This window comes from Daphnia carinata, chromosome 6 (genome assembly GCF_022539665.2).
Source record: "Daphnia carinata strain CSIRO-1 chromosome 6, CSIRO_AGI_Dcar_HiC_V3, whole genome shotgun sequence".
NCBI classification, from domain to species: Eukaryota; Metazoa; Arthropoda; class Branchiopoda; order Diplostraca; family Daphniidae; genus Daphnia; species Daphnia carinata.
In genome coordinates, this window is record NC_081336.1 from 7,840,248 (window position 1) to 7,861,988 (window position 21,741).

General features: G+C 38.9%; 4 protein-coding genes across 4 annotated transcripts; 3 read left to right on the forward strand and 1 right to left on the reverse strand.

The window, feature by feature from the left end:
- Positions 1–1,159: 1,159 nt before the first annotated feature.
- LOC130702083 (ets DNA-binding protein pokkuri-like) lies at positions 1,160–10,479 on the forward strand. The gene is made up of 6 exons (XM_057523750.2): positions 1,160–1,364; positions 7,587–7,805; positions 7,877–8,144; positions 8,218–8,325; positions 8,564–9,662; positions 9,742–10,479. Exons 1-6 carry the CDS (start codon positions 1,326–1,328, stop codon positions 10,151–10,153), a joined length of 2,145 nt encoding a protein of 714 aa, XP_057379733.1. The 5' UTR covers positions 1,160–1,325; the 3' UTR covers positions 10,154–10,479.
- Positions 10,480–11,574: 1,095 nt separating this feature from the next.
- Positions 11,575–14,890, reverse strand: LOC130702084 (uncharacterized). The gene is made up of 17 exons (XM_057523751.2): positions 14,697–14,890; positions 14,394–14,635; positions 14,219–14,330; positions 13,949–14,145; positions 13,775–13,884; positions 13,553–13,710; positions 13,386–13,483; positions 13,212–13,317; positions 13,044–13,150; positions 12,908–12,980; positions 12,698–12,834; positions 12,518–12,642; positions 12,323–12,464; positions 12,140–12,260; positions 11,990–12,075; positions 11,806–11,919; positions 11,575–11,715 (listed from the first exon to the last, which is right to left on the reverse strand). The coding sequence occupies exons 1-16, from the start codon at positions 14,779–14,781 to the stop codon at positions 11,845–11,847; spliced, it is 1,974 nt and encodes a 657-aa protein (XP_057379734.1). The 5' UTR covers positions 14,782–14,890; the 3' UTR covers positions 11,575–11,715; positions 11,806–11,844.
- A 2,330-nt stretch (positions 14,891–17,220) lies between these two features.
- On the forward strand, positions 17,221–18,880 carry LOC130702099 (procathepsin L-like). Its single transcript, XM_057523766.2, has 8 exons — positions 17,221–17,385; positions 17,466–17,603; positions 17,677–17,787; positions 17,864–17,912; positions 17,977–18,064; positions 18,123–18,264; positions 18,335–18,495; positions 18,571–18,880. The coding sequence occupies exons 1-8, from the start codon at positions 17,239–17,241 to the stop codon at positions 18,806–18,808; spliced, it is 1,074 nt and encodes a 357-aa protein (XP_057379749.1). The 5' UTR covers positions 17,221–17,238; the 3' UTR covers positions 18,809–18,880.
- Positions 18,881–19,377: 497 nt separating this feature from the next.
- Positions 19,378–20,994, forward strand: LOC130702111 (hatching enzyme 1.2-like). Its single transcript, XM_057523779.2, has 8 exons — positions 19,378–19,532; positions 19,626–19,698; positions 19,760–19,912; positions 19,992–20,112; positions 20,177–20,361; positions 20,430–20,498; positions 20,555–20,667; positions 20,747–20,994. The coding sequence occupies exons 1-8, from the start codon at positions 19,437–19,439 to the stop codon at positions 20,792–20,794; spliced, it is 858 nt and encodes a 285-aa protein (XP_057379762.1). The 5' UTR covers positions 19,378–19,436; the 3' UTR covers positions 20,795–20,994.
- Positions 20,995–21,741: the final 747 nt, after the last annotated feature.

Consider the following 21,741-nt stretch of genomic DNA (forward strand, 5'->3'; position numbering starts at 1 on the left):
CATCTTTTTCTGAACAGACGAAAAAAATCTGTGTGGTACATTAAAGGAGGGGGTGCCGATTGCTATCTCCCTAACGTTGACAACGAAAAGAAAAAAAGAATTTTACACTGTGTTGCTCGTAAGGTGTGTAACAGGATCTTCCAACTGTAGGGTGTGTTATTCCCTCTTCCTTTTTTTTTTTTCGTTTTAAGAAGAAGAAAAAAGGGAGGCGTCGGGACGCTGCAGAGAAAGTTAACGCTGTGTGATTGACTCGTCTGCTAGGAAACACTGGAGGAAGAATACGCCATTCGTTAATAATGTAAAAAGAAAGGGGGGGGGAGAAAGAATTTGAGAGAAAAAGATATCCGATTACCTTAGAAAAAAATTCTTTTTTTTTTTTTGTTAGTCATTATGTTGTGTATGGATCACGACGTCGAAGAGAGCACCTGATGTGGGAGTTTCAGATTTCTTGATGCTACCGCAGCGGCATTTTGGCGGTCAATGAAGAGTTCATTTTTCCCCACCTAAAACAAAACAAGATGGAAGCCCAGATTGAATTTTCTTTTTTTTTTTTGGGTAGGGGGTTTTGGAATTCTTATATTTCTTGAAATATGAAAGGGGGGAGAGTAGACAGGTGGAACATTAAACCACGTGGAAATCTTTTTTATTATGGTAATTTTGATTAATTTTCAATTCAATTTGTTTTTCAGATAAAAATAAAATTTGCAACGTTCGGTGTTTCCGTTTAGCGCGGTTTATGCCCCTACCGGATAAAAAGGGCGCCAAAAAAAAAAGAAGTGGGGGTTGATGATGAGAGACGGAAGAGGGTGGTAAAAGAAAAATGGAGTAAAAAATAAAGTAATGTACATGTGGGGTGGTAGGGGGCGGATACCAGGGAACCGCCTGTTGCTCCTCCAATCATCGCACGGTCGCCATTTCCCTCTTTTCAATATTTTGTACAGAAGGTGGTGGTGGTCCCCCCTCTTCTCTTTACCCGGGTCACATGTCTGGACAAAACAAGACACGAGGGTGGGTTGGTGGGAAACTTGAAGAAGAGGAAGGGAATAGAAAAAAAAAGGAGCAAAAGGAAGAATTGGAGGGAAACGAAAGGATCATTTGCTTTGGCGCGTCCATAGCGTCTCGACGCCTGTTGACGTCGCTCCTCCAAAGTTCATTTTGTTCCACTTGTTTCAGTACTCAGTTTTTTGCAATCATCGGGACAGTTTATTGAAATTATTTGAGTGTAAATGTGAAATCGAACCACGTGCTAAGAGTGACATCTGTGGAGAAGATAATTGAAAAAACTGCATTTCATTTGTTAAGCCAAAAATTTGGGATTTCAAGAAATGAACAACGACATGCCTGTTTCAGCTTTCAACCGCGTGGTAAGTTCTTTTTTTTTATTTCATCATACTTCCTCTCTGCCCTTCTTGCGTACTCATCGGAATTGAGAAAGAACTCAAGAAATTACGCTTCCGGTGTGTGTATGTGCGGATCACGCGCGCGGGAGCGACAACGGATTTCCGGTCTCCTTTTTTTTTTGAAAAATATTTTCTTGTTTTTTTTTTTCTACTTTCTCGTTTCCTCCAACAACAAGTTCAAGGAAGAGGGTGTCCCATCCGGTTCGTTACCAAATCCTTTCTTTTTTTTTAAGAACTTTATTTTTTTTTGAAATTTAATTACAACCAAATTCTATTTTGGGGTAAATATTTATGCTTATTATGATATTAGACACGTGGTGTGTGTGTTTTGGGCACATATCCAACGTGTTTGAAAGTAATTGTTGTTACTAGTGCCGTTTGGCGGCGTGGCCCGTAACGATAAATTACGAGGCAAGAGACATCATTCCGTTTTATTTTAAATTTCACATGTTTATCTAGCGATGGAGTCGATTTTTTTAAAATGAAGAAGTAGGTGTTGTGAAAATGGGAAAGAAATTGAGATACGTGGAATTGGGAGAAAACGTTCCGCTAGAGGGCTAAACGAAATCATTGTTTTGTTTTTAAATATTCAAACTACGCTCATTATAATTAGTCTTTTATGTCTACATAAAAATCCTAACGAGCTTTTGATATATATTCAGAAAGAAAACAAAAGACTGAGACACTTTTAAATATGCAAAGAATGACTAGCGGCCAAACAAGGTTCCATTTCAAAGGTTTTTCTTATTTTTACACATGAAAAGACATAGTCCGGATTTTCTGCCAACTATTCTTCTTGTGTTGTTCCCCTCCCCCCTATGGTGTGCAACTCTTTTTAGATCTGTATTTCTATACTTGTGTTTAGTTTTTCAAATTCTTTTTTGTCTTTTTTCGGGGGGATTAAAAATAGCCAGACACGATGTGTTAACACCCAAGATGCTAGTGACTCCCGAAATAATCTACAAAAATACACACATACATAGGGCAAAATGAAGAGGAGAAAAAACAAAATGTGCCAACATATTTTCGGCACGTCCATCTCCACTTTGATTTTTTTTTTTTGCGCTTCGCTATTTCTTATTAACGCCATCTATTGGCAGTGATAAGCATATGGCTCCCCCTACACTCGCGTCAAAACAGGTTGTTATTTCCGGTTTTAAATTAAATTGATGCGATAAGACTGTTCAATAATAAAGATACGTAAGAAGCCTTACGTTTCACCATCCATATAATCCGGGTCCTTGTTGACTCGAGATCTTTAGAAAGATAACGTTGTTTTTAAAAATTTCTTTCCTCGTCTTTAAAGAAAAAGGATATTTATAACACTTGTGAACGATACGACATTTTGAGTCTTTTCGGGAGTTTTTTTTTTTTTTTAACGTCACGGGCCAATAAATCCGTTGTGCGTGCATCTTTGGTCCGTTCCGTTTCAGTTCAGTAGTCATCCATTTTTTTTCCCGCTTCGTATGCCCGTTGGCTATGGGTCTATCGGTAGTCCCAAACAGAATCTTCCCTATTTTTTTCTATAACATTTTTTTGTTTTGTTTTTGGCGGACGCCACAATTTCCCATACATCCGCTACATTCCTTGCGTCTCGACGCGGACGCTGATTCGACCATTCTCTCACACAGAATCTTCATCCAGGAAAGGGTTTTTTGAACTCTTCTTGTAATAAAATATCCCGCTGTAAAATAAAATAAAGAAATGCATTAAAAAAAAGCAACAGGAACAAGTAGTACGAGAAAACATGTTCTTGTTGTCTGCATAAGCTCGTGCTATAGAAACTTAAAATGAAAAAAAAAAAAACTCGTAGAGATATTTAAGAGAGATATGAACCGGTTGAGCCACCGGCCATGTTCGGAAGTTCCATTAGAAAAAGAAACGAAAAATTAACATATGCGCGCGATAAAATGGGAGGAATAAGTCATCACGGTTTGTTGGGGTTCGTCGAACGGATTCTTTTTTTTTTTCTCTTTAAAACTCTTATAAGAAGTTCATCAGACCAAAAAAAAAAAAAAAAAAATGAAACAAGTATGAATCAGCTTTGGGGATTATTCACAACTTGATTGAGGACATTGTTACTTTTAAAAAATCAGTTTTAAATTATTCGGAAAACAATTGATGTCATTTCTTCTTGTGATTTTCTCAATGACGCCCTTGAAAATTTTTCAGAGAGACATCTTTTCTTTCTCTATTGGCAACGTGGTGAAACTAAAGCGGATGATTATTAAAAGCTCCGTGACGCAAAACGACTGTTTGCCCAGTTTCTATATTATTTTTTTTTTTTTCTAAATCCTTTTGCGTACCCCCCGTCCTAACCCACAAAATGTTGGCTTCTTTCCCGAACTTCCTCTCTCTCCTTTTGTTTTGTTTCGTCTGCTAAGGATGTACGCGTGATGTCGAACATTTCATAAAAAGTCCTTTTTTTTTTTTTTTGTTTTTGACCTTTGATATGACTACGGCCCCCTTCCTGCCTTTATTTTTATTTGGCTTACAGGAAGTCGATATTTAAATAACGAAACTTCTAAATTTTTAGAAGAAATATTTGCATTTAGCGAAGATTGAAAAGAAGATTGTGTTGGAAAAGAATCTTGTACACACACACACACATAAAAAAAAAAGAAAGATCTTCCTTAGTCCCGAGACGGAAATACACAGGATCTCAATGTGTAGCGATGCTGACGTCATCATCGCCATCTTGCTTTAAGCTCCTCCCATTTTCTTTTTTCCTCCTTTAATTCATTTTATCCGCTAGATGGCTCTCTCTAAAGCACTGCCCAAATGTGCGTTTGCTTGTCCTCTCTCTACATGTCGAAATAGAGGAATCTCCCGTTTCCTCTCACTTCTTTTTTTTTCTCTCTCTCGCGTGTGTGTGTAGAAATAAAGAAAAACTCCTTCAACCACCCACCACCACCGTGGGCGCCCTTCCTTTTTACACATTTTTTTTTTTTATATTTTTCCTCCCCCTTTCACATCCACACGGATAAGTCCAAGACCAAGAAACACAGAAGGGAAGCAGACGTCGTCAAAGTTAGAAGTTTTTGTGCTCGTCGGTTCCGTGTGTGCTTGGACGTGTGTGTGTGTGGATTGTGTGCATTCGATGTGGATGTGTGACTGTGCGTTAGAAAAAACATTTAAAGAAACATTTTTTTTTTTTTTCAAAGTGCACGTGATCGATTTTTGAAATTGCGACTTGATTTTTTTGGTAAGTTTCATTTTGATGTTTTGGCTGAGGGAAAAAAATGTCGGATGCACTTGTTGGTATTCACGTGTGTGGGCAATGGCGGAAGTGATGCAACTTGGAGACTCTGAATTCCCCCCTCCTCTTCTTAAAGATTATGTATTTTTTCATCCGCATTACGCATTCGTGTGTCTGCGTGTGATTATCATCTGATTACGTGTTATGACGCATCAGACTTGTTTACTTGTCTTTTCAAAATAACATTTTTTTCCTACTTGATAAAAAAAACGGAAAATTATTGGCAAACAATTGGATCCGGTTCAGTACACACGCGTTTAGCAGATGTGTGTGTGTGAAACGGTATCTTTTGCGTACCATATCGCTGTGTTTTTTCCCGTAACATTTCCGGCTTCCGCATCGTACCCCGTTTTTTTTCGTAAGTTCACGATTTCACGCATCTTTACTCTTCTCAACCGAAACGTTCGTCAAAATACGGAACCCGGAAGTGATTTCCATTTCCGGGATCTTTTGTTTGTCTTCGTACTTCCGGAATTTCTTAAAAAAAAAAAAATATCGGGAAAAAAATCCAGTGCAACAGATGTTGCATCTCGCGGTTCGCTCCAGAATCCGTTGCTTCCGCCCGAACGAACTTCTTCTTTTTTTGTGGCTTTTTTTTTTTTTTTCCAAAGTGGGTCGCGTCATTGGACTCATATGTCCACAGGGATAGATATAGCTCGAAGGGGTCCAGCTTCTTCAACCAAGTGAGAAGTTTAAAAACTCACGCGGTACTTTTTGCCCGTTTTCTCTGCGTACCATCTGCGGTCACATCTTCACGCGGAAGAAGCTGTTTTTCTTATATAGCGTCAGGTGTGAAATAGACGGCAACTCTGGATAACGAGATCATACGCCGGAAACCCGTTTCTTTGGGGTCTCCATATACCTCACGGCCAAAACTAACTGGATAGCCTTGCTTATTTAAATTTGAAAAGAATTAATACGAAATGGTGTGTGCAACACGGAAGAGAAACATTTCTGGATGCTGTGTGTGTGTGTGTGTGCCAACTGTACACCTTACGGTGTTACAGGTGGTACGCCCTGCAGTGTGTGTGTGATCGGATTTATTTCACGTTGGGAAGACGCGTTCACTGACCTGACCTCGTCGGTTGTTGTCGGATGAAGGAAGAAACACTCATTTCCTCTCTCTCGCTTCTCCATATTTGGGTTTGCCTTTTCGTATTTGATTCCCTCATTTTTTTTTCTTTCGTTTGTTGGAAAGAAAAAGAACTTCCCTTTAGGCTAAGTGGCAACAGTGGCGGGTCTTGTTTCAAATGTTGACCTTGCCCTTTTTGTTTCTTGGCGCTCTTTTTACTTCTTTCTGGTCAGGAGGAGGAGGTGGAAGTTGATCCGCCTCGGGGCATTTAAAAGAAATTTGTTTTTTTTTCGGTGTGAGAGGTTCAAACAAGGAATGTTATCCACTTCCTGTCTCTCTCTCCTTTTCTGAAATTTAATTCTTTTGTACATATTTAACAGCGTTGTCATTTTCGAAAGTTGATGACTTCACTTTGATTTCAGTTGAATTTTTTTGTCGATAGAAAATTATATAGTGGGGGGGACAATATTTTTGCGTCCCCTTCCTCCACATGCCCAGATTTGGTCCGTGTCCGCCCGCAGGTGTCTTTCTAAGCAAACGAGAAAAAAAAAAGAATCTCTTTCTAACCTTCCCCTTGCCCAATTGGGAGAGGAAGGCGGCAAGGCAACAAGAGAGGAAGACCTTCAAAAAATGCAGCTGGGGTAAGGGAGAGCAAAAAAAAAAAAGACGGAACTTGTAAGGGAGACACTAGAAAATACGATTAGTTTTGATTTAATTGTCATCTGATTGGTTGGTTCTTTAGTTGTATCGTCTCACCTGTCGCGTGCGCTTCATCATTTTTTTTTTTAAGTTTAATTCAACAGGTTAGTTTTGTTCTTTTTAAATTAATTTCAAGGTAGATTGAAAATCTACGTTTTTTTTTGTTGTTGTCTCGAAAGAAGAACCGGAGGCCAAAAGGCGGATGAGAGAGAGAGGAGGGGAGGAAATGTTTTTTTTTCAACTGTGTCTGACATCCCCTCCCCTCTATCTCAAGAAAAAAAGCCCCGCGGATACATCCGCAATCATAAAAAAAAGGCAAAAAAAAAAAAAAAAGAGGATGGAAATTTTTTTTTTTTTTGAACGTCGTTTGATGCCAACCGGTTTATTTGTTTTTTTGAATATTTTATAAAGAAAAAAAAAACATCCGTGTATGTTTAGTTTTTAATGAAATCAAAATTATTTTTTTTTTTAACTTAAGGACATTTTTTTTTTGTCTGTGTTGCTCTTTCACCTTTTCCTTCCCATCCCTGCACTCTTTTTTTTTTTTCAGGTAGTAATAGCATCGGAACTCGGAAGCCGGAGGGCAACCTTCATCCTTTTCTTTACTTTCTTGGGGGGAAAACATTTCTTTGCATCCGCCATTTTTTTTTTCTTCTTTAAGATCTAAAGCATTTCGAATCTCCTTTTATGTCTAAGTAAAAGTTCAAGGAGATGCGTGTGCGCGTGTAGTTCCGGTTTACAAAAAAAAAATGCAACATTTTATATAACAAACCAATCACACACGACGTAACACGTTTGAAGAAAAAAAAAACGCCTTGGAACAGGTTTATTAGACCACCTCCTACAATAGTGTTCTTATATGGAAGTTTGTTATAGGGAAACAAAATAGAAATAATTCTTTTAACTTTTGATGTTTTAAGAAAGAGACGAAATGCGACGAACCGACAAAAAAGAATGTCGTCTTTATTTATTTATTTTTTAAATGAAAATGTTTGCTGGAAAACGAGTTCCATCTGCCTTAAAAAGGAAAATAACAAAAAGTGTATCAATATATGCACTGACGAGTGTCACTTGTTTTTTTTTTTAGATGATGAGATTTCTCCGTAATTCTCAGCGCCATCTTTAACGCATTTTTCTTTTTTCCTATGAAATCCAGAACGGTAGCAACGGGTCATCTCTTTGGACACCGACCTCCGCTTCTTCTTCCGTACATACGCCTTTCATCTTGGCTCCGCCTCCGGCTGGAACAGCTTCGCACGGCCATCATCAGCAGCACAATAACAACAGTGCGACTAGTACAACCACTAACAACGGCACTAGCACTGGCTCTCCTATGAAAGTGCCCGTTAAACCACCGCCTCTGAAATCCCTTCCGGTAATTATTTATTTTATTTTTTAAAAATATTCGTGTTAAATTTGAGTTTTAAAAAAATGTATACGATGCAGCCGTTGTCTGGATACGGTGGCGGACCGACCGTTCCGCTCTCTCCTTCCGGCCTGGCAGCTAGCATGGCGGATCGTCTTCCACATTTGACGTTGCCGTTTAGCCCGGATATTCTCTGGCGTTATCCGACCCAATTTTCAGCTCTGACGTCGTCGTCACCCGCCTCTGGCGGAGGCAATTCATCCTCGGCTGGACACCACCACTCTCACCACTCGCAACAACCTTCTTCACCTCATCTCGATGTCAAAACTCATTTGCCTGGTGCTCTAGGTATTCATTTACATTTGGTTAAATTTAAAAGGAAATGCTTGAAATTGTTTTCTGTTTGATCAATTCAAAATAGGTCCCGATCCCCGCACTTGGGGCCGCGAAGATGTCCTCACCTTCCTGCGCTGGTGCGAACGTGAATTTGACCTGCCCGGTCTCGATCTCGATAAATTCCAGATGAACGGTACGTGGCATTTCTTATTTCTTATTTTTTTTTTTTTTTTTTTTTTTTTTTGAATAACGCAACTCACATTTGACTACCGAGAAATGATAGCCACCCACTGATATGGAAAGGGGGCTGTTCCTTTCCAAATAAGGAATAAAATCAGATGTATATGACGGCAGAGCCATCTAGCGGTCAAATGAGCAAACTGAATTATAAATGAATTTCTCTTTTCTATTATTTCGTTTAAAACAAACAGGTAAAGCGTTGTGTTTACTAAATAAATCCGACATTGCCGAGCGAGCGCCAGGATCTGGAGACGTGGTGCATAATGCGTTGCAGTTGCTTTTACGTGACGCTCCCTACACCGGCCGAGTGCCCAGCAGCCCGTTGACTCCTCATCCCCACACGGCTCATCAACAGCATTTGCTTTCGCACGCCCTTGCCGCCGCCGCTGCTCACCACCATCAGCAACAGCAGCAGCAACAACAGCAACAGAATTCCTCGTCTTCCGGCGCGAATTCTAGCGGCAATAATGGCGGAGGCAGCCATTTGCTCTCGCCACCCAATTCCGCCCGAACGCCGACGTCAGCCTCTGGATGGCCTTCGGCTAATCAGCTGTTCTCTTCGGCCGATTTCCACAGCCTGGGCCACTTGATCCAGCAGACCAACTCGGTGACACTCAGCCCAGCGCCGTCCGTCTCGGACGGTAGTGGTAACAGCCAGGGAGGTAGTCCGTCTCACGCGGAACAATCTGCCGCTGCGGCCGCCGCAGCCGCCGCTCTTGCCGCTCAGGCTCACATCAACTTCTACACGCAAGCTCTTGCCCAGGCGCACAACCAGGCTCAAGCGGCGGCCAATAGCGCTCAGGCTGGATCCAATTCCGGCTCGCAGTCTGATTCGGAAGAGAACGACAGCGTTCAGGACAACAGCCCGTCTCGATCACCGGCTCCGTCGACACCGATCCACCTGGTGCCGCCGCCCATGTCTCCTCTTGCCACCACCTTCAGCTCAGCCGCGTCGTCCAAATCGATGGATAAAGACCCGCTGGCCACAACTCCGCTTTCTGACCGAGGAGGAGGAGGCGATGGATTGGATTCCGGATCGAATGGTCGACTACTTTGGGATTTCCTTCAACAGCTGCTCAATGATCCGTCGCAGCGCTACTCGCACTACATCGCCTGGAAGAACCGAGAAACGGGCGTTTTCAAGATTACCGACCCTGCCGGACTTGCCCGTCTCTGGGGCATTCAGAAGAATCACCCGTCCATGAATTATGACAAGATGTCGCGAGCCTTGCGCTATTATTACCGCGTCAATATCTTGCGTAAAGTGCAAGGGGAGCGTCATTGCTACCAGTAAGTTTTCATTTAACAAATTTCAAACGTTTAAGTTTTCTATTTTAATTTTTCGCCTTTTTTTTTTTTTTTTTTAAAGATTTTTGCGGAATCCCATTGAATTGAAGAGCATCAAAAACATTTCGTTGCTTCGCCACCAGATGGCAGCTGCGGCGGCTGCGGCCGCTACGACGACTACTACCTCCAGCGCTACGACGGCGACGGGCTCTTCGGGCTCGTCGTCCACAACGTCCAGCGGTAAGATGGCCGACAGCACGGACGCTTCTTTGGAACGTTACTCTCCATCGAGCAGTTGCAATGCTCCCGATCAGGATTTCGACGCCGAACCGAGGACGTCTCGCTTCGCCAGCAACAACAACAACGAACAGGATCCCGAGGACAACGACTGCGACATGCCCACCGACTTGAGCATGGACAGCTGTGAACGACGCGGTCTCAACGGTACCAATCCGTACCTAACGACCATCAAAACAGAAAACATGGCGTCGTGATCACGTTCTAAAAGGCTGTAGGAAAACTAGCGTGTGCAATCACAGTGCCTTAACTCGAGACGGCCAGCGAAGCAACAAAAGACCTTCGTTTAAAAAATAATTTACCATTTATGATATTCCAAAAGGTTTGGGAGAGACCCCTCAGGAGAAAAAGGCGTCTATGTTTCATTTGTTTGAAGAAGAAAAAGAAAGAAATCATCAGATTTTCGAGGATTTATTGAGTTCAGCATTTTGACCAACGACGTGCCAGTGGCGTGAGTAGGTTTTCATTACGAAGATCGACTTTCGTTTCATCCATTCGTTTAAAAACATCTTCAAAGTAAAATTAGAAAGAAAAAAAAACACAACAAAAATCTTAAAAAAAAAATGGATTTCTTTTTCTCTCGAGTTTCATATTTTGCGTGTGTGTCGATAATGTTATAAATATTATTATTCAACCCTTTTGTGTATCTCCTCAATTGCCCTGCTCAGACTCTTTAAAGACAGAACTCACACTTGATTGTAAAACCTGCCCCAGTCCCTGCTCCTCGATTCTATTATTATAATGATGGAAGAATAGAAGAAAAGAATTGTTTTTTGCCCAATCCTGTGATGTGAACGATATCATCGACTTCCAAAACAAAAATGTTGATTACATTTGTTTGTTTTGCATTTTTTTTTTAGTGAAACAAAATGTCGGACCCTCTTTTTTTGTTCATTCCCCCCCCCTGCATCCCACTTTAACTCACCCCACACCATCCCCATTGTAATTTCGAGGTGATATTGTTCATAAAATTGTTTTGGATTCAACACTCTCGTGCAACGAAGAAAAAAAGAAAATTTAGATAATGGTTTTGGAAGATTCGGACGCAAACGTGTACCCTCCCCCAACTATTGTTAAGGTAAAATGCTCTTCCCCAACGTAAACATTGTGTGACGTCGGAATATTCGTAATTTTTGTGTTTCCCCCCATTTTTTTTTTTTAAATTCCCTATCCATGGCAATAACGAATTGTAATTTTGTAGAGCTGGAAAACAATTATTGCCTTCCCTGTTCATACTGGAACATGCTTCAGAGTTATAGTGGCTCCCCCTTTTAAAAGAAAATCCAACCCGTTCAATTATTCAGTTCAAAGTTATGCATCTTTTTTTCTATTTCTTGAAGATATTCAAAAATGTGTTTTTTTTCTGAATATGGAATTCAAATTATTTGTTGACGACACGGCAAAGGTGTGTAGAGAGAAGAAACAACACTTTATGCCGTTCTGTTTTGGGGGTCTTGTTTGTGAACTTGTGTTTATCGATGAAAAACAAATTAATATTCTTGACGGAGATTAAAGAAAACGAGAAATCAACTATCCAAGTGCTATTTGTTGTTTTTTTCCCCGTTTTTTTTTGTGGTTGTTGGAATCAATACATTTCGTGTAAATAAAGTCTGGATTGTAAAATTAAAATTAATTTTGCCATTGGTGATTGTTGGTTTCCGATTATCTAACACGTGGTTTATGTAACTACACTTCGCTGTAATTTACCGTTAGCAGGCTAACCAACGGTTTGTCCCGATAGCGTTCGTTCAGGCATGTCCTAAACGTTTGCGGTTACAGCAAAAAAAAAACATTTTATTATTATTTTATACTGGCAATAAAAGCTAAGGACGCGTTAAGTAATATTTACCTGAACTTGACCAATCATACGAGACGTGCTTCTCTTCACTTAATCGCTATGAAACTCTTGCATATAATTCCGAATGGCAGGAAAATGACTAAATAAAAATCGGAAAAAGCCTTCCTGGAATTTAAATAATATAATTTTACCAATAGTAATGTAATTAGCAATCACTTTAACGAATTATACTGACCCCATCGGCTTCGATTTCTTTAAAAACATCGAGAGCTCCTTCAGCGGAATAGTTGGGATTGGATTTGATCCATTGACGAGCAATTCCTGCAGACATAAAAAGATCGTGAAAGTTAAATTAAGAACTTGTCTTTATTGTACCGTGTATCACCCATAAAAGCCGGGTGTCTCTTTATATCAAAGGCTCCTTTATAATCACCCAATTCCAGCAATTTTCGAATATTCCTTCGAGGTAGTCGAGATAACAAAGAAGCCGAATCGGACACCAAGGCCTGTCAATGGTTATAAAACCTCAACGTAATGACAATAAAAAGAAAATGCATTAAGATTATACTTTTTGGTAAATTAAACAGTTTGAGATATCGATAATGTAACGACTCAACATGGAAGCGTCATCCAACGACGCTTTATGGAAATCTTTTAATTCCGGAATGGTGGAGATGGTCATCAGATGAGTTAATCCATTTTCTTTGAACCTAGGCATTAATTTAATTAGACGATGATTCAGAAAAATTAGGATATCAATTACTTGCAAAACAGTATACACAAAAGGGATACGGCAGCTGGAACCGGTGAAAATAAAGCAGCATAAACGGTGATGGGTTGACACAACGTTCGGAATGGCAAATGAAACTGCGATTCCACATCAACGAGCTACGATCGAGAATAATAGCTTTAATTTAAATGTAGCTTTCGAATAACGATTTACCCACAAATGGAAATCAAGAGAACTTAGAAGGACTCTGATGTCAGTGGTGGACGTAAGGGCTGTATTGTAGAGGCGAACAATAAAGCGAATGACTTCGCTAATGATGTAGATCCCTTCCACTAGTTCAGTTTTTTCTACTGAAAGAACCCAATGAAATACAATTTAAATCATTGAAAAGATAATTTATCGTACACCTCGTTTGAAACTTACCTGCAGTTGAAGTCGTATTTGAGCTGTGGCATAACACTTGGAGACGATCGGGAGGCCCAAACTTTGCTACCAGCTACGATTAATGTCAAGTAAGAATTGATAAATGAATAGACATTGAATAACATAATTACCATACCAAATTATGAATCAGCTTCCGGCAAGAGTTAATCATTTGTAGTTTAAAGGGAGTAGGGCTATATTGAAACATGTTTTCAAATAACCGCAAGAAATTTTCATAGAGATCTAAATAACAAACATTATCTGAAAAGAGGGTGTAAGTAGTTTTCAAATATTTTCAACGTACCCGAGTATGGTAGAACGGGAAGGGCAGATAAAAGTTGAAAAATGTGTTCACGATATTGGATTCCATCCCATATGCGAAGATATTCCGAAAGAAAATCATAAACAACCTTCAAACGAAAAAGAAAAAATTAACTATAGCACCTAAGTAATTTGAAACCTTTGAATGGCTCTGTACCATCAGCTTTCGACCTGTTGATTCCTGGAATTCTATGACTCTTTGTAGCAGTAATGTTTTTGCATCTCGGCAATCACCCTGACGTCTTTCAATAAACTCTGACACAATTTGCAATTAATCGAATCACACCCTCAAAAAAAAAAAAGGAATAATGCGATAAAACAAACCGTGATACAGGGTTAAGTATAGCCACTGTGATAGAAGGGCTTCCAAGCGCGGAGTCCAGTTTGCGTACAATATGTAATGGTATTCTCTCTTGCTCAATAATGAACCCACATGATTGGGCAATTGAACTACAGTAATTTTCCCCACCAAGTCGTTGAACCTAGAAAAATATAAATTTAATTTAACAAGTGAAGATCTATTTCAACCTAATGGAAAATATGTACGTCTTAAATTGTTCTGGAATCACCATTCTCTGCAAATCGATTTCGAATGAGGATTTTAAGTTGATGTGCTGTACTCGCGGTATGATATCCATCCTCATCTTTTTGTTTGCCTGTTTTCCAACTGTAGGATTAGGCATAGTTCAAATTTTTTAGTTTCCATGTTAAATATGTTACCTTTTGCTCTTCACTTTCGATTGTGAAAGTAAACTGATTGGGTAATTCATTTTGTTGCCTCATATGTTCCGCGAGATCGTAAAGGCCACTACGGATTGTAGGTGGCGCTTTAGGGAAAGAAACAGCATTGCTTTGATACGGGACAGCCTGGGGAACCAAATCTGGACGAAGAGATTTCAAACGTCCCAAAAGACCAACTGTTTGCAGAAAATTGGAAGGTATGCAGTGGTGGTAGTTTAATGTCAATATGAAAACAACATAATTGCTTACCCAGAGGTTTCATTAGTCCAGTAATGTTCGCATTTCTCATGATACGTTCCACTTGAAACTTTTGGAAACTGGGGGTTGCAATCATGTAGAGCAGGTGGCAAATGGAAGCTTGCTAAAGTAAACAAAAATGTTAACATTTCCAGAACAACAATAGGAGCAAAGTATATAACCGTACATATTGAGTGATAAAAATCAACTGTATGAAGGGGTTGAACAGCTTTTCAATACCATTTAGTGAATCAATTATGCCATATTGAACAATGGCTGTCAACCACTTAATCCGCTGTAATATGTGGTTAGGTGGCCTTTTCTTTGCATGACTTGTAAGAATCCAAACTGCTACTTTTAGGGCATTCTCAGATTTTATAGAGCTGCTGGGTATTAAGGTTTTTAGGCTAACTGTTGATGTGGTTAGTACTTTAAAACGAGAAAAAGAACATGTACCATTAGGTATTAAAATATGATTAACTCGTCTTACGCCTGCTTATAATTTCATCTTCACTCAGCCTTATGCTACTCGTGGTAACTGGTCCATGGCCTTCGTCATCTTCACTATCAGACATCTTCGGGATCTGTTTTATCTGTGTGTCAAAACAACGTAAACGAATGCTGGAATCAGCACTTGGGAAGTTAACGAGCAAACGATTGAAGGGAAAGAAATTTTGGTTTATTATCTTAACCACAAGGTTAAAGAACTAAACTGTACGTTGCAAAACTGCGAATTTGCCGATCTTACACGATGTCAAGAATGGCGCGTTAAGAAGTGTTTACTCTTCAATCTCTAGGTCTATCCGTTGCCTAGTCGTTTATTTCTTTTTGCGTTGCAATTTTAAAAAAACAAATATTTTTGTCTTTCAATTTCAATAACAAAACATCATGCCAGAATATATAGGTGTTGAAAAGAAATGCGGATAACGAATAGAAAACAACAATATACATTCATAGGCAACAACGAATTTTGGTAAATAACATATTCAAATAACGTGGAATGGAATCATGAGTAGCATGGCGGCCAAACTGTACAATCATAACTGACGCAAAACTATTTCAATACAACAATTGATGTAGGAAATTTCAAAACTATTCTGGGTTAAAAGGGAGATTGAGGGCACTAAACATTTCAAAATAGTCAAAAATGTTCTTGTCCAACAGAAGTACTTCGTCATTCTTTTCTAGCTTAATTTTTATTTGTGCATCAAGCTCGACGCTGGCAGGATTTTTTGGGAGAGATAGCTTAGATGCAGAAGAAGTAGAATTTGGTGTTTCTGCGTCATCCGTAATGTCTCGAAATTCGTCAGGAACATCGACTCTTATACGCACAGATCCACTCCACATCCAAAAACCTCTGGTTTTTTGTGCTGACTCTTCTTTACATGAATTGGGTGTTACACTAATGGCAGGATTATCTGATGCCATTGTCTGTTTATCAGGTTTCAGATCTTCATCCCAATCAGTGGACTTTGTTCCCAACAATTCTCTAGAAACTGATGCTGGCCTCGTAACAGGTGGCTGCTGGTCATTAGAAGTGCCACACTTCTTTTGGTGTCTTGGTGACCTTCTAAGGGTTAGTGCTTCGAAACAAAGCTTGTTTTTAGGCATCTCTGTGGTAATCACAGCCTACAGTTAATCAGAAAACATTTAAATGATAATTCTTTTAAGAACATGTTTTTGTTTGAGCAACAACTAAATTTACAAACCTGGGTTAAGAAGCCAATGGGTTAAGGGGCAAATGTTTCCGTATAAGGTAATGGCTAGAGTACTTCATATGATAATAAATACCATTTTTCTAGAGCCATAGTAAAAGAACGCAAAACAGGTTTATGTCGGAGCATAGATTCTAAATATTTTAAACGGTTTGCTTTTCCCTCGTTAACCTCCACACTTTCGTTTGTTCAAATTCTATAATGCTAAAAAACATCCAGTGGCACCAATATTCCGAAATAGCAAGAGGCAGCCTCATCAATCGACCGACTTGGCGACGCGGCAAATGGCGACCACGACCTCGCGAGTTGGCCAGCTGGTCACGTGGTTTGGTGGAATAGGCGTAGAGCTGTGGAAGTGAGCTTTGTGGAAAATGAGTTAACCATTTAGGTTTAAAGCATTACAATTATGTGACGTATTGTGTTTAATTTAAAATGGAAATTATCCTTCTATTTCTCTTCATCATGCCTCTGCAATGACAGCTTAAAACAATGAAAATATATTGGCATGCTTAAATGGTACAGCTAAGAATTCAGTAACTTATGTCCATGACTTGCAATTTTTGTAATAATCCTAGGTGATTCACCTATGTTTATCCCTTAGGTTATTGGTAAGTGCTTTGAAGCAAAATTCACAAATTGGTAAGATCATTTTAGCCCCTCATTTAACCATGTGAAATTGAGGAAACTTGTTAAATTCCCACCATTAGGGATGTATTACTCATTCACTGCTAGACGTTAATGAGCCAAAATGGTATCCATGAGAAGTGTCTAATGTGCTTCATGGATGCACTACATGACAACCGGATTGTGCATGGCTAACACATACAAGTATTTGGTAAGCAAAAGCATTTCAATACTTCCACGATGCATGAACTTCTTATTTCCTGTCTGACACCCAACTCAGGATACAGCTGTAAGAAACATCTGACAGCATAGAAATTGCTTCTTTAGTTAAATCATCCAAAATAAGTAGTTTTGCCATTCTTTATTGCGATACAGCTGTAATTGTAAAAAAAAAAAAAAAAAAGTCAGCTTAAATTGTAGATATACTGGTACATTGGATAGCTCACTGTTTCCTCTTCCTACTACAACCCCTGGATGAATGTCAAGTGGGTTGCATAGTAATTTTATTGGTTAGATAGTATCGTAATAACTGCACTTCCCGTAACAACCGTGTTTGTTTAATTAAATGAAGAGTTAACGTACCAGCATATTTCTGTCGTTTAACTTTAGTACGTTCTACCAGTATATGTACGTAAAACAATAAAATTTTAATGCCCTTCAACGTGGAACAGATAGGCCTATAAAAACAGTCAAATGCGTCCCTCACGCATTCGCTGGTTACCTCCCGAAAGAAAAGCAAAAAAAAAAATGAAGCTCTGCTTGATATTTATTCTTGTGGTCTTAGCTGTGGCTCTTGCAAACAAAGATAAAGAAGACGAGAACCTATGGAAATCTTACAAGGTATATTAGTGCAATAATAGGATAAAAACTAAAATGTTTTCATTTATTTTGTAATGCATTTATTTTTGTTTTTTTATCAGCAAAAGTTTGGAAAAAAACATTCGCCCGAGAAAGAAGCTAAGCGGAAGCAGGATTTCATTCAAAAACAGCGGACCATTGAGAAACACAATCGCGAGAACAAGGAATGGAAAATGGGAAATAACAGGTTTACCGATATGGTAGGCGCAAGATTGCTTTAAAAACTAAATTGAAAATATTTATTTTCATTGTTCGCAACATGAAACTTCGTAGCCGGAAGAAAAAAAAAAGGCATTCCGTGGAGCGAAAATGATAAAAAATCGTGTAAGGTCGGCTGAAGCCGGAACCGTCTATCCGTTTCTTGACCGCGCCCTTCCAACTATGGTATCTGCTCTACAAAATTCAGAAATACCCACTTTTTATTTCTACGAAAACTTGCAATTTTTTCCTTAATATTTAGATTGATTACAGGAGACATAGATGTATGTCACCCATAAAAGTGGACCAAGGTGACTAACTCAGTTTGTATATTAGTTCGGTTTTTATCAAAATTTGTGACTTGCAAACTATTAGGTGAATGTGGCAGTTGCTGGACTTACGCAGCCATCTTGCCGATCGAATTCAACAGGTGCAGGAAAACAGGCAACCGAGTTTCATTGAGGTAGTTAATGATTGAAATAATTTTATACAACCGACGCCTTACAATTAACTGAGAACAGTGAACAGATGTTGATCGACTGCGATCCGTACAATAACGCTTGTAATGGTGGAGATTACACCGAAGCTTGGCGATTTATCAAGGAGAAAGGCGGAGCTGTGAGATCTTCAGATTATCCATATGTCTCTGGTACTACTCTCAAGGTGACTCGTTATTATATTAATGTTGTAGAGAATAGCAATGATGATTCTTTTGTGTTGAATTGACACGTAGAATGGCACCTGTAAATTCAGAAGTACTTCAGTCGCCGCAAGAGTTTCGTCTTACGATTGGACAATGCCCTACCCAAACGAAACTGTTTCGATGGCGTACCTGCAAAGTGAAGGACCTCTAGCGACTTCCATGAAAGTTCCAGATTCCTTTTACGACTACGCGTATGTATAGGATGTTTATTATCAAATAATTGATTCCCTAAAATTATGGATTTCAAAAACGTCTTCAATTCAAAGATCGGGAGTCTATAGCGACCCTGCATGCATTGGTGCTGATGAAAATGATGTCGATCACGCCGTTGTTATCGTGGGTTACGGTACAACCACTGCCACAAAAACTTTACCTGCCACTCGTTTTTGGATCGTTCGCAATTCTTGGGGCTCCGGGTGGGGTATCGGTGGTTATTTCTTGATAAAGCGGGGCGTTAATATGTGTAATATTGAATCATGGACAGCTTACGTAAGAGTTGTTTAGCAATGATGCTATCAAATGAAAACAACCCTATCACATTTCGAACGTTGAAAACACTAGTTAGTAAATAAACTTTGAGTTTATTGCATGAAACTTAATACTGCCTGATTAGGAGAAACTTCTGATTATAACGATTGCTAAGTATACGTAAGATATTTTCGAATACTAAACCTAAATTGGCCCGAATTCACAATCGCTTTCAGCAACGTAACAGTCTTTATAACACTCGTAAAACTGAAATTTTATGTTTGGAATTCCTTCCCTGTTTACGTTAACAGTTTCCTTTAGCGTAAACGGGAATTTTTAAATGTAATGGTAAAAATAGTGAGTACTGTGTCTTCTCTTTTCCTTCGTTTGTTAGTAACTGTCGCGCAAAACGGGATAGTTTACTGTAACGCCTTTGTCCGTTTAAGTTGCTAACAGAAGAATAGTTCATACCACTGAGTTTTATGGGTGCATATTCTACTTTTGTGTTGTAGGGTTAGCTTGAGTCTAAACAGTCAGTCACAGTTGAGAATCAAACGACGAACAACACGGTTCAAACGTTTTCTTAATAAATAAGCCTTTTAGAATTCCGTCACATCGTTTGCAAAAGCTTCTGAGTAACTTCTATTATAGCATCACACCGTAAATGTTACGTAAAGGTATTATAGTGGTACTATGCGTGTTGTTTGAATCTGTCAAAGCAAAGCCTATCTTGGCAACGAATGGAGAATACGACGATCAGGTAACTATACCTTATTTCTAATTATTAAATAATTAATTCTCTAATTATTATAATTTTCTTTTTTACACGCCGCTGAATCTGCGTTTGACATAGACGGAAGATTTTGATATTGGGGAACCACTGACTGAAGAAGAATTAAATACCCCTATATCCATAAAAGCGAATGGTACACAAATTCTCAACTGGATTTCGTTCGTGATAATTACCTATTCCATTTTTCTTTTTAGAACAAGAGTCTGAAGAGCTTATTGAATGGAATGGCCAACATCCGGGCCTCTTTGGTGGTGATATTATGCTAACGGACCGCAAAAATGCTCTCATGAGTTCTAGAGCGCGATGGCCAACCGCCCAAATTCCTTACGTTCTTTCATCAAACTACAGTAAATGTTAAAAAGAAAAATATTTTAAACTTAATCTCTTTCTTACGTTGTTTTAATGGCTGTTTTGATTGATTTAAAGCACAGAGACAGCGGGAAATAATCGCTAGAGCGATCAGTGCTTACCATAACAATACGTGCATTCGTTTCGTTCCGCGAACAACTGAAAGGAATTACATCAGGATAAAGAAAACAGGAGATGGGTAATTGATCTATTAATTATGTACCCAATTACTGGACCGTTATAGTAACTTTGAATAAAAATAGTTGTTGGAGTTTCGTAGGCAGGATCGGAAGGAGACAAACCGTAAGCCTTGACGATAAATGCATCTTATATTCTAGACCTGGACTTGTCATGCATGAACTGATGCACGTATTAGGATTCTATCATGAACATCAGCGCCCTGATCGTGACAAATATGTGTCAGTCAACTTGGATAATGTTGAACCAAGTAATTTAGTTTTTTAAAAGCAGAAATTATTCTTACTATAACTTAACTAAAACACGTTGTGTTTAAAGAGAACAAGATTTATTTCCAAAAAATGAGGACATCACATTTCAATATCATTGGACATTCTTATGACTATGGTTAGTTTCATAATTTCATTTTGAATTACTTTCATGAAGGTTCATTTGTAACATAGGTTCTGTAATGCATTACCCATCGGATGCGTTTGCTAAAGATCTCAGAATTCCAGTCATAACACCACTAGAAGAAGATACGCCTAAGTTAGGAAACCGTAAAGCATTTAGCGAGGTAATTTTTCTGCTTTAATATTCCTGAACTCATAATGTTATGGGCCGCGCGTAACTAAAACGGTGATTTTCTTTTTCAGCTGGATCTCGAGAAACTAAACAAACTGTACTGCAAATCACCTATTTAATTGGGCTTATAGTTGGCGAAAGCTTATCACTGATAAGAGCTGGGATGTATTTTTTTACTGTATACAGCCAAACTTACGAATTTTCAAAATTCTATCTCATTTCGTTTTGTATTAGGTTACATAACGATTAAACGGCATTTACAGTTACTTCTACTGACCTAGTTCCGACAGCTGAAAGGTAACATAAGGTAATTAAAGAGCATTAGCATTCTACAGAAAATCAAGAAAAAACAGAGAAAAAGAAATTCACTTGTACTTTTTCAAAAATATTGAACTATAACTTTACAATAAGTTGGAGTCAATAGTTTTGCTGGTAGTATTTATATAGTTGTACTTTTTAAAACTCTGGAGTGTCTCGAGACTTGTAATATTCAGTCAGTGCTTGTTGCGTCTTTTCATAGTTTATGCAAATGTGCCAGCATTCAAATGGCTCGTTTACTTAAATTACCCAGCATAACATTCGATTCTACTGCAAAGACGTGAAACTTCTGCTCTCAACTGCAGTTTTATGGTATTCAAATCAGTGTCACAAATGTGCTGGTACATCCCGGCTGAATCTTCAGATCACGCAATGGTACTTTACAAGTGTGAAGAACTCTGACTTGATTCCATAAATTAGCGCTTTGATATTTAGCAGCCAAATTGAAATGATTCAAATTCGATGGTAGACCATTAAAAACAAAAAGACTGACATTTTAATTTGAGCCAAGAAAGAAGAAGAACCGGTTTGTATCGGTTTTTCTTTTCTAGATTACCCTATATTCCCTGAAATAACAGTACTCTTGGTGGATCGAAGTCAAAATGCTGATTTAAATGTTTTTATTAGTTCACCTACTGGACTCTTTACTAAAATGAGCACGGCTGTAATGTCTAAGTTCTACAGGGAGCTGCCCGTATCCCTTTTTTATTTTATAGTATCGGCTCTTTGCAGAGCCTACCACCATAGG

Excerpts from the sequence above, each read along its gene's own strand:
- LOC130702083 (XM_057523750.2), top strand. The coding sequence starts at position 1,326 with ATGAACAACGACATGCCTGTTTCAGCTTTCAACCGCGTG. Across the intron at positions 8,145-8,217 it reads TCATTTGCCTGGTGCTCTAG|GTCCCGATCCCCGCACTTGG; the intron begins GTATTCATTTAC and ends AATTCAAAATAG. Across the intron at positions 8,326-8,563 it reads CGATAAATTCCAGATGAACG|GTAAAGCGTTGTGTTTACTA; the intron begins GTACGTGGCATT and ends TAAAACAAACAG.
- LOC130702084 (XM_057523751.2), bottom strand. The coding sequence starts at position 14,781 with ATGTCTGATAGTGAAGATGACGAAGGCCATGGACCAGTTACCACGAGT. Across the intron at positions 13,885-13,948 it reads TCGAAAGTGAAGAGCAAAAG|GCAAACAAAAAGATGAGGAT; the intron begins GTAACATATTTA and ends GTTGGAAAACAG. Across the intron at positions 13,711-13,774 it reads ATTCCAGAACAATTTAAGAC|GTTCAACGACTTGGTGGGGA; the intron begins GTACATATTTTC and ends ATATTTTTCTAG.
- LOC130702099 (XM_057523766.2), top strand. The coding sequence starts at position 17,239 with ATGCGTCCCTCACGCATTCGCTGGTTACCTCCCGAAAGAAAAGCAAAA. Across the intron at positions 17,788-17,863 it reads ACCGCGCCCTTCCAACTATG|ATTGATTACAGGAGACATAG; the intron begins GTATCTGCTCTA and ends CTTAATATTTAG. Across the intron at positions 18,496-18,570 it reads GATTCCTTTTACGACTACGC|ATCGGGAGTCTATAGCGACC; the intron begins GTATGTATAGGA and ends TTCAATTCAAAG.
- LOC130702111 (XM_057523779.2), top strand. The coding sequence starts at position 19,437 with ATGTTACGTAAAGGTATTATAGTGGTACTATGCGTGTTGTTTGAATCT. Across the intron at positions 19,699-19,759 it reads TATATCCATAAAAGCGAATG|AACAAGAGTCTGAAGAGCTT; the intron begins GTACACAAATTC and ends TTTTCTTTTTAG. Across the intron at positions 20,362-20,429 it reads CTTGGATAATGTTGAACCAA|AGAACAAGATTTATTTCCAA; the intron begins GTAATTTAGTTT and ends TTGTGTTTAAAG.